At 40.1% G+C, this 16,998-nt stretch overlaps 1 protein-coding gene across 1 annotated transcript in view; it reads left to right on the plus strand.

The window, feature by feature from the left end:
- Window positions 1-1,160: 1,160 nt before the first annotated feature.
- CNPY1 (canopy FGF signaling regulator 1) overlaps window positions 1,161-16,998 on the plus strand; it is a 92,968-nt gene continuing 77,130 nt past the window's right edge. The window contains exons 1-3 of the mRNA XM_010007057.1: window positions 1,161-1,262; window positions 4,119-4,229; window positions 5,139-5,249. Of these exons, the coding sequence (XP_010005359.1) occupies window positions 1,161-1,262; window positions 4,119-4,229; window positions 5,139-5,249 (324 nt within the window). The remainder of the gene's footprint in view (window positions 1,263-4,118; window positions 4,230-5,138; window positions 5,250-16,998) is intronic.

The following is a 16,998-nucleotide window of genomic DNA, read 5'->3' on the forward strand; positions in this document are numbered from 1 at the left end:
TTCAGCAGAGGATATGGCTGCACACCTGAACATCAGTTGGAACATAGGCATGGAAAAACCTTTTTCTCCAGAATTTACAAAGTAAAACTCTTCTGCTTCTGACGCTGAAAATCTCTATGTGTAAAAAAATACAGCAGTGCATAGTGGCTTTGCCCATCAGCTGACTTCAGTTAATGTCCTGGAAGTAGCTTAGAAAAGGGATGAAACTGAGTGCAATTTATTGCTGTAGCAATCAGATTGAAAAAAAAAATAAAATAAAATAAATTATGTATTTTAAAAAATCCCTCCTGGAGCAATACTGACCTCAATAGAAGTGATGCCAGGGATGAAATTAGATTGTGAGGTTGATTCTCACCTTCTGTCATAAGGGCTGAGACACCTACCTCACACGTTCACAAGTTACTTTATTTTCTACCTTCAGAAACTGCCACATATTTGGTTTTTTTGGTTGGAGGAAAAACCCTTGCCTGGTGTTTGAGCACTGCCTGAGTCTCCTCACTCCCTATCCTGGCAGTAGGAAGAAGCAGCACAAGTTTCAAACACAACTTTGCCCACCACCTGCTGCCACTGCCAGCTTTTTTTTTTGTCATCTTGTGGGACATTGTGTTTTCCTGGAAAAAAAATATTTGCATCCCAGTGGATGAGAGAGACTTTTAATAGCAAAATGCAGTTTTGTATGAGTCTGTCTTTACTGTAAAATAGGTTAAGCTGCCCCAAAAACAGGATTGGGAGTGAAAGACTGCATACTTTTTATTATTTTTTTGTCCTTTTTTAGGCACTCTTGCTTTTCTTCCCAGACTTTTTTTTGTGTGTGTGAGTCTGCGTGTCTTGTCTCTTTTTTTTAGGCACTTTTTTACTTTTCCCAGGTTTCATAAGAAGTAGTCTCCCCATCCAGAATGTGACTGGGGGAGGGAGGGGTTTCATAATGGGCCGTGGTGCAAGATGATGATGAAGGGGGAGAGAGAGAGGCGGTGGGGGGGGGAAACATCACAACCCTCTAAGCTTTAATTTTAATTCTCCTGCCTTTATTTATCTGATTTGTGACCAGATGGTGGTGAAGCAAGGCAACCCCTTTGTGCAAATGAAGCCCACATGTGAAAGTCCTTCTGTAATGTAATCATTGAGACCGGAAGGGTTCATACTGTGTCTGAAAAGAGACAATGGAGCCGGGATATATCAACATCGCCGAAATCGAGTTCATTTGCGATGCAGGCCCTTTGACTATGGTTGTCATGAAAACTTCCTACTTTGATCAGCAGAGGGTGGAGAGAAAAAGAAGAAGGAGAAGAAAAAAAAAAAAAAAGAAAGTCTTCTATAGGGGCAGGGATGCGGCGCGGGTGTTTGCTGTGCACTTGGCTCCGGTTCACGCCCCTTTCCGGAAGACGCAACAGGGAGAGGAGCATCTTGCACCTTGACCTGTCTAGACGGGGTGCGAAGTTTGGGGGGGTGGGAGGTTGGGTGTGTTGTGTTGGCTGTTTTTGGTTTTTTTTGTCCCCGTTTCCAAGGGCGAGGGTTGCTCTTTGACCCCCACCACCAGTGGTGGTGGCTTTCGGGGCGTAGGTAGTGGCCGGAGGTTTCCTGCCGAATTCTCGGCGTGGCCGGGAGGGAAGGGGATGGACAAAGACACGGACCAGCTGTTCGGAAATAAAGCTGAAATAGTAGAACCTGGGAGAAGCTAGGTTTTGTGAGCTATTATTTTCCACACAAAACCCCTGGGAGGTATTAAACAGCTGCATCTGAGCTGGCGAGCAGCGGCTAAAAGACAGAGCAACAACTGAGAGGCCGGGACTTTTGCAAACTCCACTTCAACTAGAGAAACAAGTGGCTGGAGCACCAAGGGCTTTCATGGCCCGAAACATCCTCCACCGGTGGCCGTCTCCCTTCGCCTTGGTCTCTTCGGGCTGCTGGGAGGTTTCAAAGTGGGCTGCTGGCTTTGGAGGAGGGCGAGGGGCGCGAGGGGCGCGTTGGGTGTGAGCTGGTTCTCCAGGGCCACCTTAGCTGGAGCTGACGTTTTTAATTACGTGTGTAATGTAATGTGTCAACAATTCTACTTAGCAAGAGGGATGCTCTTTTTCTTGTTCCGGGATCTAACTAGGCATTATCTGTATGAAACGTAGGCTTTTTTTTTTCTTTTTGTAATATCACAAGGAAAAAAAAAAAAAAAATCAATTCTTGCCTCTAAAAGTTTCCTTAGCAAAGTCAGAGAGCAACTTCATGGAGTTGTTGGGACAGAAAAGGAGATGGGAGAGATTTGCTCCTAGGCGAGAAAAGAAAAATCTATGCGGACCTTAAAAAAAAATATCTGGGCTTTAATCTGATTCTTACAAACCTTTGAAATTTTCTGTAAGCCAACATAATGAATCAGTAACCTTTTCTTTTCCAGCAAGAGCTGTGTCAGTGTGCCCACTCTTTCTCGTCACAAGGAAATACATGCAGATTGTGCCTTGTTTTAAGATTCTTGCCATATTTTAACATACTCCGTAGCAGCTCCTCACAGAAACAGGCTGAGTATTTGGAGATAACACTGTGTTTTGTCAGATGCTTTATAACATTATTTAGAAATGTATTTGGATCTATTTAGGGCTTCATAAATATGAATAAAGCATTTACAAAAGGCACGTCACTTGCAGAAGTAACCCATGGATGATATCAGATGCTTTATACATTACAAATTTCCTAAACTCCAACAGTTCAAAACTACATTTTACTTGGGGAATTTTTTCTAAGTGATTAAATATAAATCAGAATTTCCCAGAAAAATATCTCTGTTGATTTACGTGCAGGAAATAAGGGAATCATGCTAGTAACTAAAAATCCAGATTGCTCTAAAAGTAGTTTCAAATATTTATGGACAAATTAGAGGAGGAGGAGAGGGTTGTCATCTTTTTTTTTTTCTTAGGTCTCATGGCATAGGGATGGATTTTTCTCAGTTAATTCTGCTGAAAACACTGAGGTGCTCTGCTTGGCCTCATGCCAGAGCTTTTTCCAAAGATACTTTTAATTTTTTTTAAATGCTTTTGAGGTCTTCTTTGGGGGGGAGTAATTTATTTTTGTCTATTTTTCTTTCTTCTTTTTTTTTCTTTTTTCTTCTTGTGGGAAACATGAAAAATAAAAATAATTTTTTTTAAAAAAAAAAGGACCCAAAAACCCCACTGTGGGGTTGTGGTGGCCATGGCCTTTGGAGCAGTTGGGGACTTGAAAGAGGCAGGGGAGTGAGGCAGCCTCCACGCTCGGAGGGCCAGAGCTCCCAGCAAGGAGCTCAGGCAGCAGCTCTGCCTCCGTCACCGGTACTCGGGGTTATTGCACGTCCTGACAGATCCTGGCTTCATTTTTTTTTTTTTTAGCAAAGCACAGCAAAGGGCCTTTTTCTGTGTGTGTACCAAGCATACCTTCAAATGAGCAGATTTTATTTTGTTATGTTTTTTCTCCTCTCATGTTGAAGGGCTTCCCCTTGTTTATGGGTTGTAGCCTGGATTTTGGGGACAGGAATTCCCTCTTAATATGAACCCAAGCTTCCTAAAAGGTGCCAAACGTCAGGCTGGATGGTGCACCACACTGGAGTTGTGCATCTCCACCTTTCCCAGATCAGAGACCCATTTTGTGGCACTGAGGTGAATTACCAGCAGCTCCCTAAATACTGGGGGTGGAGGGATCTCGGCAGCTCCTTGCTGTCGTCTGCTCTATCTGTGGTGAAATCAGAGCTGCATCTGCAAGGGCAGGGAGCTGTATTTATTGCACATCGTGACCACTAATATCAGAATACAAAATGGACTTGTATTTAAATTTTGAGTGCCTCCTCCCTGAATCCATGTTGAAAGAGGGTGGATGGAAGAGGGGGGGGGTGTCCCTAACAGACTGAAATGCCTTTTGGAGGGGTTCCCCCCCAGTGAGTGTGGTTTTGAAACAACCGTGAGGCTGGGCATAAAGTTTAAGTAATATTTGGTGGCATTAATTCTGGGGCAGCCCCCATTCATCCCCATGCTGCAGGGAGAGCAGAGCCAGCCGGGGGCTCCTCGCTGCAGCATCGCAACCGCCTGGCTTATTTCTAGCTAAAAAGAGGGGAAAAAAACACAGTATGAGTATCCTCCTTTTTTTTTTTTTTTTTCTCATCCTTACAGTGGGAAAGTATCATAGAAGAATATGAAGATGAAATATTCTCACTTATCGCCCAAGAGGCAGACTATCTAGCTGACAAGCTGTGCAGTGAAAAATCAGGTACTGTGTCTGATGTAACATGTGCTCTCTCTACAGCCGTGTGGGGTTGGGCTTTTTTTTCAAACCCAGCGTACTGCTTTGGCCGTCACCGGTACTCGGGGTTATTGCACGTCCTGACAGATCCTGGCTTCATTTTTTTTTTTTTTAGCAAAGCACAGCAAAGGGCCTTTTTCTGTGTGTGTACCAAGCATACCTTCAAATGAGCAGATTTTATTTTGTTATGTTTTTTCTCCTCTCATGTTGAAGGGCTTCCCCTTGTTTATGGGTTGTAGCCTGGATTTTGGGGACAGGAATTCCCTCTTAATATGAACCCAAGCTTCCTAAAAGGTGCCAAACGTCAGGCTGGATGGTGCACCACACTGGAGTTGTGCATCTCCACCTTTCCCAGATCAGAGACCCATTTTGTGGCACTGAGGTGAATTACCAGCAGCTCCCTAAATACTGGGGGTGGAGGGATCTCGGCAGCTCCTTGCTGTCGTCTGCTCTATCTGTGGTGAAATCAGAGCTGCATCTGCAAGGGCAGGGAGCTGTATTTATTGCACATCGTGACCACTAATATCAGAATACAAAATGGACTTGTATTTAAATTTTGAGTGCCTCCTCCCTGAATCCATGTTGAAAGAGGGTGGATGGAAGAGGGGGGGGGTGTCCCTAACAGACTGAAATGCCTTTTGGAGGGGTTCCCCCCCAGTGAGTGTGGTTTTGAAACAACCGTGAGGCTGGGCATAAAGTTTAAGTAATATTTGGTGGCATTAATTCTGGGGCAGCCCCCATTCATCCCCATGCTGCAGGGAGAGCAGAGCCAGCCGGGGGCTCCTCGCTGCAGCATCGCAACCGCCTGGCTTATTTCTAGCTAAAAAGAGGGGAAAAAAACACAGTATGAGTATCCTCCTTTTTTTTTTTTTTTTTTCTCATCCTTACAGTGGGAAAGTATCATAGAAGAATATGAAGATGAAATATTCTCACTTATCGCCCAAGAGGCAGACTATCTAGCTGACAAGCTGTGCAGTGAAAAATCAGGTACTGTGTCTGATGTAACATGTGCTCTCTCTACAGCCGTGTGGGGTTGGGCTTTTTTTTCAAACCCAGCGTACTGCTTTGGAGGAGAAGTGGGCTGTTGTTGAATAAGCAATGACACTACAAGACTTTTTTTTTTTTTTTTTTAAATTCCCTTTCTTTTTTTTTAAAAGGCTTTTAATTCTTTTAATTCCTTCGTGCATATTAATGCAGCATAATTTCAGCATCCCAGCTAACGCGGCGTTTTCCTCCTGGAGTTACACGGGGATTTTTGCTCCTTGTGTGTCTGCGCTGTCATTTCCAAGTCAGAAATGAAACTAACCCTCTTGCAACAAAATACAGGCATTTGTTTCTCCTGTTTAATTGCTGTTTGTGGCTACTAAGCTGAATGGCAAGCCATGAGAGTGCAGGTTTAGAAATGTGCTGTTCATTTTTAGATGAACTCTTCATTGCCCTCAGACACAAGCTGTCCTTAGAAGGACTGGCCAATCCAATGCCACCACCTACCAGGGAGGATACATTTTATAAATCTTTTATTTCTCTGTAAAATATGTAATTTCAAATAAGTAAGGCCTCTTTTCAATCCTGACAAAGTATGAAAATGCTTCCAAAAATTAATTATAGCTTATTTAAAATCTTTCTTCATCCCTCTATTTGTTGTCCTTATTTTCAGTATTTTAGTTTCTGTAACTCCTTTATTAATTTCTGAATCTTAAATTCACATCACTTAAGGCACTAAGTACTATGAGATGATAAAGTTGGATTATCCTTTCTTAGTGTGCTGCCTTTAGTGATAGAATATGCATGAAAATATTGATTTCAGAATCAACGCCTGTAAATATTGGTGTGTGTTTTTTGAGGTTTAAAGGCTGCAAGCATTATTTGGGATGTAAGAAACAGAGCCCACAAAAAGTACTGCAAGTTGGTGAAAGCTGATTCAATAGAAGTTCAAAGAAATAAGTTTGTGTACTTTGAAGCCACAGTGTATTTTTAATGCTTATTGAAAAAGCATAGTCCAGAGCACTGGAGAACTCCATCTATAATGAGACAAAGTTCTCTCTATAATCTGTGCAGACAAATAATTTCAAAAAAATAAACTTTCCAGAACAGCTATGATTTTTTTACAAGTATTTCTTATTTGTCATATGTGCCATGAGTGAGCCACTCTTAATTGTGCCAGAAGAACAGACAAACGGAGTAACAACTTATTTTGAAACCAACATATTTCCTCCAAAATGGACGGCAGGATTTCTGGAAGTGAGACTTGTACAGAGAAACTTTCTGGGCATTTCAGAAAAAAAAAAAAAAAAAAGAAAAAAAAAGAAGAAAAAAAAAAGGGTCCATGACATAATGTAGAAAAATCATTATCTTCCAGAGAGATTTTCTCAGAGAAGAAGAGATTGGGATAAATCCCCTCTCCTCCTTGCTTCCTCTCATTACAGCCTTTAGCCTTTTCAGAGAACAAATTGCAGTTTTGTGCATATTCAGTGATACTACAGCAATACTTGCCAAAATAACTCAGACAAAATATTTATACTGAAGCCCATGCTGTTAAAAATACCTTTTTTTTCTTATTTTTCTTTTTTTTTTTCTTGGAGGATCTGCTCAAAAGCTTTTTTTATTTCCCTTTAAGATCACATTTTGGGTTTAAAAGCCACATTTCATGTTCACCTAGCCTTCTTACATGAACAAAACAATTTCCTCACTTCTGGCAGAAGAGATTGCTATAACTGCACATTCTCCTCTTTCACACATATACCCCCCCCACACACACACACCCCCCATATGTGCAGGGCTGCTCTTCCTAACTATAAATAGTGGTCCACAGAGAAGCAAGAAGTTTAGTTTTCTTCTTGGCAATTAACACAGAAAAACAAGCTGCTGTTTAATAAACAGAAGTATAAGCCCTCATCCTTGCAAATATAAGATGCTTGCAAAAGTGGTAGGAACACTACAGAGCAATGCTGAGCTACCCTGGCATAAAAATAAGGGCAAGAAATTAATCTGCCATTTCCCATATCACCCCATTGCCCATTTTAAAAATGTCAGTATGTTAAAGAGTAGAGACTAAAAAAAGCTACTGAGACCTTTTTTTAACCTAATTCTCTCTCTCCGTATAAAGTGGATTGAAAAGAGATTTATTAAATTTCTTTTAAAATAATGAAAACGCATTTCCATCGACTCTGTGGCAGGCAGAGAAGAGCTGGCAGAGAAGGACAGTGATACCTGACTGAGCAGGAAAGTGCCTGCCTGGGTTTTTCCAGGGAAAGTAAATTTGGGCTCTGGTGGCACTGGAAGCAGCGAGTCTTCAAGATTGTGTCACGATTCACGCCAGCAACGCAACACTAACATAGAACTTACCAAAGCCTCCAACTCACAGAACACAATGAGAGTTATATTATTAAACCTTATCTACCTTACAATGGCAATTTTCATTAATACATTATATTAAAGCAACATTACATCCTTATCGTCTTACTGTAAATTATTGGGGTTTTTATTCAGAGCTCCCCATGGTCATTCAGAATGACATTTTTAACTTCTCTTTCTCTCTTTTTTTTTTTTTTTTTTTTTTTTGGCAATCTATCATACTAAGCAACAGAAATAGTATAGAAAACCTCTCCATGGGCCAGTTGCAGGTTTTGATGCTGTGGATTTCACCATAAAGCAGGAGAAAAAAACCAAAACAAAGCAACAATAACAACAAAAAAAAACCAAAACCCAAACAAATCAGTGGTGTATTCATTTCATTATTGCACTGTTAATTCTGTTTTTAAAGGCTGCGTACATGAACATGGCTTATTTCTTGTGGTCTGTTGCAGACTTAGTCATATTAGTGTAATCAAACCCTTTTTATACTGTGCTGTGGTAAAATTGTAAGGATTGCAGTTTCCCCTCAGCCTACAAACATGGCATGAATGGAAATTCCGCACTACAGGAAGAAAGCCTCTTACCCATAAGTCACGTTTAGTACTTTTAATTTTTGTTCTAACATCACACCAGCTCTTTTTCTACGCATACTGGAGGTGGATGCTTCTTGTCTGATTAAAAAGTGGGAAACTTCAATAAAGTCTTTTAGCATGATCAAACCGTTTGATATTTACAAGCATAGATCCGTTCCCTGTCATGTATTCTTTGATCACGCAAAAAGTCTCGGCACTAGACAGGCAGGCAAAACCTGCTGAGACACACCTTCAGATCCTTTACTATTTTTACAAGCTTAAAAAAAAAAATATATATATATAATCTAAAAGTTAATTTTCAAGCAGATCGAACAGGAGGTGCAGTTGGCGATTAGACCAGTGGAATAATAGAGGGGTTTTTTAATTGCAGAGCCCTTTCATTTTCTTTCCTGATTGCAGTAATTTTCTGTGTGTGCTTTCTGGGTTTATATATATTTTCTCAGTTGGGGTTCAGTTCCAAACCAGCAGCATTTCATTTGGGGTTAGATGGAGTTATGCGAAGACCAGTAAGAAGCCAGAAACCAGCTGAAGCTTGTGCTAATGCACAGACCAGGGCCAGTTGATTTATAAGGGGAAAATAATTTAATACTGCATTTTTTATGACTGCTGAAAGCTGTTTAAGTAACACCAGGACTTCTCCTACTTTTTTAAAAATTATTTTTATGTGCACACAGCTATAAAAATGTTCTGTTTGGCTAAAATCTTCTAGTTGCTGTTTTGTCTTAAAAGCAATTTAGCCTGTATATTTCTTTATTTAACTGTTTGGAAAGTTTGACTATAATTTAGGCACCCGATGCTGAGTTATACAAAAGTGAAACAAAACGCTCTTATTCAGCTGCAAAGAAATCCAGAAGTCTCTTTCTGCACAATTATTGCCCAAACAATTGTGTTTTTGCAAACTGATACTTTCTAGGAAGCTTGTTCCCAGTGAGAACTACTCTCCTGGAGAGTTTAACAAAGCTAGCAGCTACATCAATTAAAAGCAACTAAAATGTCTGTTATGGGTACGTGCAGAATATTAAACTGTCATTAAACCATTTACCATTTATCTTAACACTCTCTGCAAAATTGTGGTTAATAAAGGCAATATATGAGGTATGAAGCTGTGGTTTAATGTTGCCACGGAACCCTGGAAATACATATTTCTCACATTTTTCTCCCCATGCAACTAGGAAAAAACCCAGTATCTAGAGAGATTAGCTTTGAGTCCCCTGCCCTGCAACAGGATCTGTGAGCACAGTTTTCCCTGAACGCTACAAGGGATTGAAGGATCCATATCAGTGGGGCTTATTAAAGGACTGCGCTGTGACACTCCTTGTTTTAAAATACCAAGTCTGATTAAAAAAAGAAACAGATTTTATCTGTGGCAATAAGATTGTATTGGGAAGACGAGAGAAAGTGCATTTAAACACCAATAGGAGCCCCTCTGGAAAGAGAGTCGGGATGTTTTCTGTGTTTGCTGGAGAAGTTAAATTTTTCTTAGGGTGCAACATGCTGGGGTCTGTTCTCCAAGGCTGATCCACAGCCAACACCATTTGTGGGAGCACCAGAAAGTGCCCAAAGCCAGATGTGAAACCCACCTGGGCAGCAGCAGGTTCACCACGAGCGCTTGGGTGCTTCCTGGCTTGGGCTTCTTGCAGTTTTTTCTCTATAAACTGTGTTTTTATGATGTGAAAATTATTAGTGATCCTGACGTTGTGGGCTAATTTGTCAACTAAAATGAGCAAGAGTTTTCAGGACTTTGTAAAAATGCCAGCATGTGTGGACATGCATGGGTCGTGTCCGCTCCCTGTAAGGGAAGAGTCAGACCTGGAATTATTTGACAAGTTTGAAGATAGGAATGGAGAATAGATTGGTTTACTCTATCCTTATTTAAAAAAAAAATAAAATCTTTCTTGCTCTGTTTCAAAGAGTCTGTCTAGAAAATCCTGACTTGCTCTCAGTACATCATGGTTATTCCTCACGCTGTTCCTCCTTTATGTTTTATGGTGCAGAAGTAGTTAATAACGTTCTTTCATTTCACCCTAACACTTTCAGTGGTGGAAGGGCTTCAAGAAGAAAACCTGCCTTTTTATAGTTCAAAAAATAGACACTTCTATTAAAGAAACAAGTACTTTTAGCAAAGCTTTACTCTTCAGGACATCAGTAAATCACAGGGAACTTTTCCTTCCACAGGCACCCGTGCAGAGGCTGCTGCTCACATGGGGCTATAGAAGAGATAAGCTCCTCATTTCAGAGTAAAGTAAGAGAAAACATCTTTTTTCTTCTTCTTGTGTAATAAATTATTACCATTGTAGTATCTCCAGTATTTTCTACTTTTAATCTTTAAATGTGCTCATGTTTCCTGGACTTTTTTTTTTTCTTTTTTCCATTTTAACTGGTTTTATGGTATTTTTTATGGCATTTTGAAATGAAGTGTGCAGAGTTTCTTCTGTGAGAATGTGGAGTTTAGTGGGGAACTGGCTATTTGACCTTATTTCTGTGTCCAGGTTTTTATTTACCCCAAGGTATTCATCTGAGTTGTGCTGAGTTTCACAAAATTAACATCTGATTGTAACAGAATTACATTCTGTAAAAACTGAGATAACTAAGATTATTTCAACAAGTCTGTTATTTTCTCACATTCAGGTGCTTCTTTTAACAGACGATCATTTCATCTGCATTTCTGCCCTAGCAAAGAGTTTCTAGCTAAGAACTGCTAAGTTTCTATTGCTGGTGTTGAGATGGCAATGGGAAACTTTCCAGATACTTCTCCTTTTAGAGGTGAAATAACTTAGTGGAAGGTGTGTCTTTTCCTTAGAACAAGCCATTCCTTTAAAATCTCCATATCAAAGTGCTGCTGATTCCAATATAAATGTTCACTCAACCTGAGCACCACTAGTGCAAGAACTTTTTAAAAAAGATTTCTTGCTGAAGAAATAACAAAAAACATCAAAATATTCCCTACAGAGATTATGCCTTTTGTTATTGGATTCTGTTGGGGGTTTTTTTCCCCAAAATATGTATTAATAAGTATAAAATATTTGGTGATAAAACTCACCCAGAGCTGGAGCTCAGTTCAGGTTGTCACTGTGTCCCCAAAAGATGAAATGGGAGAGTATTTGCTTCAGGCTCCAATACTCCACAAAAACACTGTTTAAAAAGACTTTAGCTCCTTAACTGTGATTTTAAGGTTGCAAGGTTAGTTCATTCAAAGAATTAAACTATTTAGAGAAAATGTAAGCTTTATATATAAAAAAATAATCTGTCATTATATATCACTTTTACTACAGATTGAGTAACCACTGAAGTATATAAAATTATTAATTGTATTGTGGGGAAAAACCCCACTGATTAAAAATCTGTGAATACGTTAATTTTAAAGTTTATTTACCATTTTTTACAATATTTGTGAAGTTAAATATTTGAACAATAACACAATCCATCCCTCAGTTAGTTTAAATTGCTGGAGCTTCACGTTAGAGCTATACTGATTTACAACAGTACAACATCTGGTCCCCTAAATCTGTTACACAAGGATTTATGGTCTGGTTTAATGTTTTAAAAAAGACTCTTAATTTTTGCTCAGGGTGGAATATTTTCTGCCATATCCTACTGACTGACCAGTTTTGCAGATTACTTCATCAAAGTTATAATTTGAGTATCGTGGAGCAGCTTTACAGTATAAAATGGAAATGCCTTCAGCATTTCAGGAAGACTTTCTTCACTCTCGATCCCATTCAACAACTTCTTTCATGTGTATGGTAAACACCAATTTTTAAAGAAACTTGCAAATGTTTGCACTCTCTTTCTACTTTGTTCTGTCTGCAAATGGCCAATTTATGCTGAGATGGGGTCTTCAGCATGGAGACTGAGCCCACCTCATCTGCAAAACCTGTGCTCAGCAGGCTCTGTTTAAAGTCCAAGAGCAGGAAAATGTTTCTTATACATTATATATCATATGAACACATACCCATATCAAACTGATGGGAAAGGTTTGGGTTCCCCCCTATTTCCATTCTGTGAAATCCGTTGATTTTTGAATGGACAGAAAAGACAGGTTTGGCCCAAAGTGTGTTTAAAAAGCATATATGACCAGGTCACATAAAAAGAACACAGGTGCTGGGAATCTGTGCAGCTATTTCAAAGCCTAGTTCGTCTTCACACTATTTTTAATCATGTCTTTTGTTGTTGGTTTTTTTTTAACCCTGAATTTCAAAATATTTTCCTTCTCTCCAGCATCCTCTTTTTATCATTCAACATGAAAAACTCATAAAAGCAACAAAGAAAATTGATTATCTGGGAGGGCAACACAGCGCAAGCTATGTGTACCATTATCAAAAGATGAAAATAAACAAAACTATTTGGAAATGCAGAGTAATTGGAGGGGGGAGTCTTTTTTTTAAATTATTTTTTTTCCCCCTATTTAAAGGGAACTTAATGTGCTTTCTGTAACAGTATCTGGTAAATTATTTCAGGCAGGTGTGTTAGGGCTTTCTTCTCTGTCTTTTTAACATTTTAGTGCTGTCTTGTACTTTATTTGATATGCCCTCAAAATTGATCACAATCATGATAAAAAGAGCTCCTGACTGCCTGGCTGGGTTGTTTTACTGAGCATCAAGTCTTGGAGTGCCGTGCTCGATGCATGAATTCAGCTACTGAGCTTACTGTGCTTTCTGCTGAGAAAACACTACTGGATGATAGTGTTAATATACAGCCTTCAGAAGGAAAGTCTTTCTTTGAGCTATAATTTTCACTTTTACATTCTGTCTTTGAATTTCACAGAGAAAAAGTAGCAAAGTATTTTTGTATCTGCTCCTTTTTTCATCAATGATAAGATATGGGTCAGACTCATCCCTGTATCACCCCAGTCTGATCCTGGTGTAACTTGAGGGCAACAAGAGCAATTCTGTAGTAGATCACATCTAATACATACTGTCACCAGCCTGGGGTATTTATCTTTGGGGTAAACACCCAGATTGTTTCATTACCATTTTATTGAAGTAGGTGTTGAAAAACAAACTTAAAATTTGTGAGGCTCTTTGTGAAGCTAAATTTGTCTTGGGCTCAGTAAGAAGTGCTCTGGCTAAAAAAAGGATTCATGTCTTTTATCTTCTGTGGGTTAGCAGGTTAGGTAAAAATTATAATATGATATAATATGATACTGTATGACATGAGCTGCTTGGGATCACATCTATCCAGATATTTATAGAGCTGTCCTTGGCTAGTGTCCTCAGCTCCTTCCAGGAGATAAGCACCTCAAAACTTATATGGAAAATCAAATAAATATGTCCTCACTTCAGACCTGGTCTTTTCTCCCTTATTTATCTCATCCTACTCTGATGAAATAAGAGATGTATTCCACACCATGATCGAAGCTTTTTTCAGTGCAACAGAAATGTAAAGGTCACTTCTCAGAAAGGAGAACCAGATTCTTGCCCAGAGCAAGTATATTTAGTCTGGTGACTTGGGATATAACTCTTCTATTTGACCTGGGGAGACTGGGGGTCCCCCATTTGGGTGGACTGTTATTACATTTTGTTTAAAACAGTTTATTTCATTTTCCATGGTAAATATACCAGGCAAGAGCATATTTGTGGTGACAGATTTTCTTTCAAATCTGGCTTACATTGAAAGAGTTGAGGTCACTGAATTCATTTCAATGAGGAACCAAAAGGGGATGAAGTGAGATCGTGAACATGCAAGATCAACATTTTATTTACTAACATAAGGCCTAGAACAAGGTTATTCACTAACTACTCATATTATTTATTCACATGTGTCTCTGTGATCTGACATTGGGTCTCACTGTGATAGCTTCATAAAAATAAAATTTTTAGAAAATTCATATTGCTTGTTACTGATTCATTGACATAAAGAACAAACATGTTAAAATTTTATGAGCAAAATAGCAACTTGGATGGTGTTTCTAATGCATATGAAGTTTGCCAGAAATAAGGAGAGCCAGATATGTATTAAATGAAATAGTATTACAGGGTCTTTTGACGTGAGTGGTGAGAAACACCCCTAATTATGGTGTGCACATCCAAGTACAGCATACTTTGTTCTGGAGGCTTAAGTAGGTAATTAGTACTGTGGTTATGGAGTTGTGAGTGATCTTAAATTATGTCGGTCTGAAATTTGCCCTTGCTTTTAGTGCTGGGATGGATATGGTTACTCTTAGAACTCCTGGAGTTATGCACTGAGCAGGAGCACCTCAGCAACTTGGGGGATGGAGGTGGCAACAGGAGACCAGCCCAGGGTAGGGAAGGGAGCCACGGGAGAAACACTTGTGGTATGTTCCTGCAGGCATAGTGCAGACATAAAACCAACCCTTACACCTTCTATTGTCTGAGCAGGGGATTTCTGAGGACTGATGAGAAGGTGGAAAGCTTTCAGTAAAGGAGGAGAGTGAAAGGTTGGTGAATAAATGAGAGGTGGAGTCGCCAGGCTCGGTGGGTTCCAGGCAGCTGTGTCTGTGCTGGAGCAGCAGTGTGTATGGCTGCAAGAGCCTTGATTAACAGCAGAACTGTGCTTACTGCTATATAGGTTAATGCAGAGTCTGTCTTTAGGAGCTCCTCAACAAGGCTGCCTGTGAAAGAGTACAAGAAAGAGAGAGACCAATTCACAAAGCTCATTTAAACTGAGCAAGAAGCTTTGGAAAACAAGGGTGTCTTCGTGCCTTTAACCATATTTACAGACCTGGCTGGTTTAATGGCATTCAGCAATAAATTCCAGTGCCTTTGGGAGCAATTGATAAAGGTTCTGGTAACCGCCTGCTCCAATCTACTTTGGGGAATGTTAATAAACTGGTACCCAAGGACTCCTAGGTGTGTGCTGTGGAATAGAGGGAGCTAAATGTCAGCTAATTAAGCAGAGCTGAGACCATGAAAGATCTTGTGAGTTAAAAGTTAAATATTAATATCAGTTTCAAACTTTATGAAAAGCTGGCTTAGTGGCAGGGAAGCAGAAGGGATATATATCCAGCATGTTCGTGACATTTTCTATTTCTAGTTAACCTTGCAGCTGCATTCAAAACTGGCTGAAGTTTTCTCAAAGCAAATTCTGGAAGAGCAGCCAGTAAGGAATTATGACAACCCTTGAGGTGACACAGACATTAATGGAGGAAGGAAGGAAAGATTTAGATATGGAAATATTTCTAAAATGCTAAAAGATATATATTAAAGTAATAATATTTGCTGTCATATTGAATGTGACATGAGCAAAAGGTGAGAGTTCAGAAAGCCTTGGTGCTTGGCAGGGCTGGATTTATTTGACTGCACGTGTTGGCCAGTTCAGCTAATTCCTGAGATCAGGGCTGGGTTCCAGCCAGTGTCAGCATCATAGGAGCACCAGAGCTGCACCAGGCTGACACCACCCAGACCTCTGCTAAGGGCAAAACACATAAAAAATAAGGTCAGCATCAGCCATTTGCTGTTGAGCAGGACCAAGGGTTGGGATGTAATTTTCAGCATGACATGGGTGTCATGAAGAGTGGGAAAATGAAGGTTAAATGCTGTGCAAAGTGTGTCACATAGTGACCAGGGTATCTTGAGTTGATCTGTTTTCTTTTGAATTTTGTTATTGTCATTGTTAACTATCAGCTGGGTTAGAGGAGGGGCTCTCAGTGTTGGCTGGGATCAGGATCCCATGTGCTTGACCTTGTATGAGCAGCCCACCTCTTCCATTCCCCGGGGTTTAATTCCAGTGCAGGGAGTGTTGCCAGCCCTCAGCCCCAGCCTGCCATGCTGCCTTTCCTAAGGAAGTTTCCCATGGATAATTAAACCCTAAGACTCAGCTTGTGCCATAACATTCACCTAGCTGGAATGGGCTTTGACTGAAGCCAGTGTCTCCCAGAGCCCTCCCAGCAATGCCTTATACCCACATGGGAGCTGAGGGACTCATGGTCACCTGGGAATGGTGCAGCCTGGGAGGATACAGTAATGATACCTGAATCCCAGGGACTATGAATATGCAAGGCTGATTTTCTCAAGGTAATTTTGCTTTTACTTTCAAAGGGTTTACTTTGCTTGACCAGGTAAGATCATAGAAAGATCCTGCATCTTAAGCTAACAAGGAACAGAGACAAAATCTGACAGAAGCAGGACTAGAAATCATGTATCCTCATTCCTTGGCCAACCCCTGATTTACTGCACTACATTACTTAAATCAAGATATGTTCTGGGATTCAGACATGCATTGCTTTTAGCATTTATAGTTATTATAACGATCTTTATATTTCCATGGTATGGGTTGTGAAATTTTTCATTCAAAGGCTGCCCATGCTGCACCAAAATCAAGACTTTCTTCCTCCTCTTCAGTGCCATTGATTCTATGGCTCAGGCTAGAGCAGGACTGCAGCACAGCTGGCTGTCACAGCTTACCTGGATTATTGACCTTCATTCCCAACAGATCTGGTTTCCCTGGCTGTGCTCACTTTCCAGGATGACTAACTTAATCTCTTCACTTACAGAATCATCATAGAATCATAGAATGATTAAGGTTGGAAGTGACCTTAGAAATCATCAGGATCCAGCCTTCCTGCTATGAGCAGGGACTCCTCACACTAGACCAGGCTGCACAAAGTCTCATCCAACCTGGCCTTGGACACCTCCAAGGAATCACAGAATCATTAAGTTTTAAAAGACCTTTAAGATCATCAAGTTTAACATTAAGCCTAACACCACACATCAACTCCATCACTAAACCATGTCCCTAAACACCACAACTATGTGTCTTTTTGATACCTTCAACCACTTCCCTGAATCCTCAACCACTTCCCTGAATCCAGGCTGAGAAATAACTTAGTAGTGCTGAGCACAGC

Source organism: Chaetura pelagica, unplaced genomic scaffold (assembly GCF_000747805.2).
Source record: "Chaetura pelagica isolate M959 unplaced genomic scaffold, ChaPel_1.0 scaffold17, whole genome shotgun sequence".
Lineage (NCBI taxonomy): Eukaryota > Metazoa > Chordata > Aves > Apodiformes > Apodidae > Chaetura > Chaetura pelagica.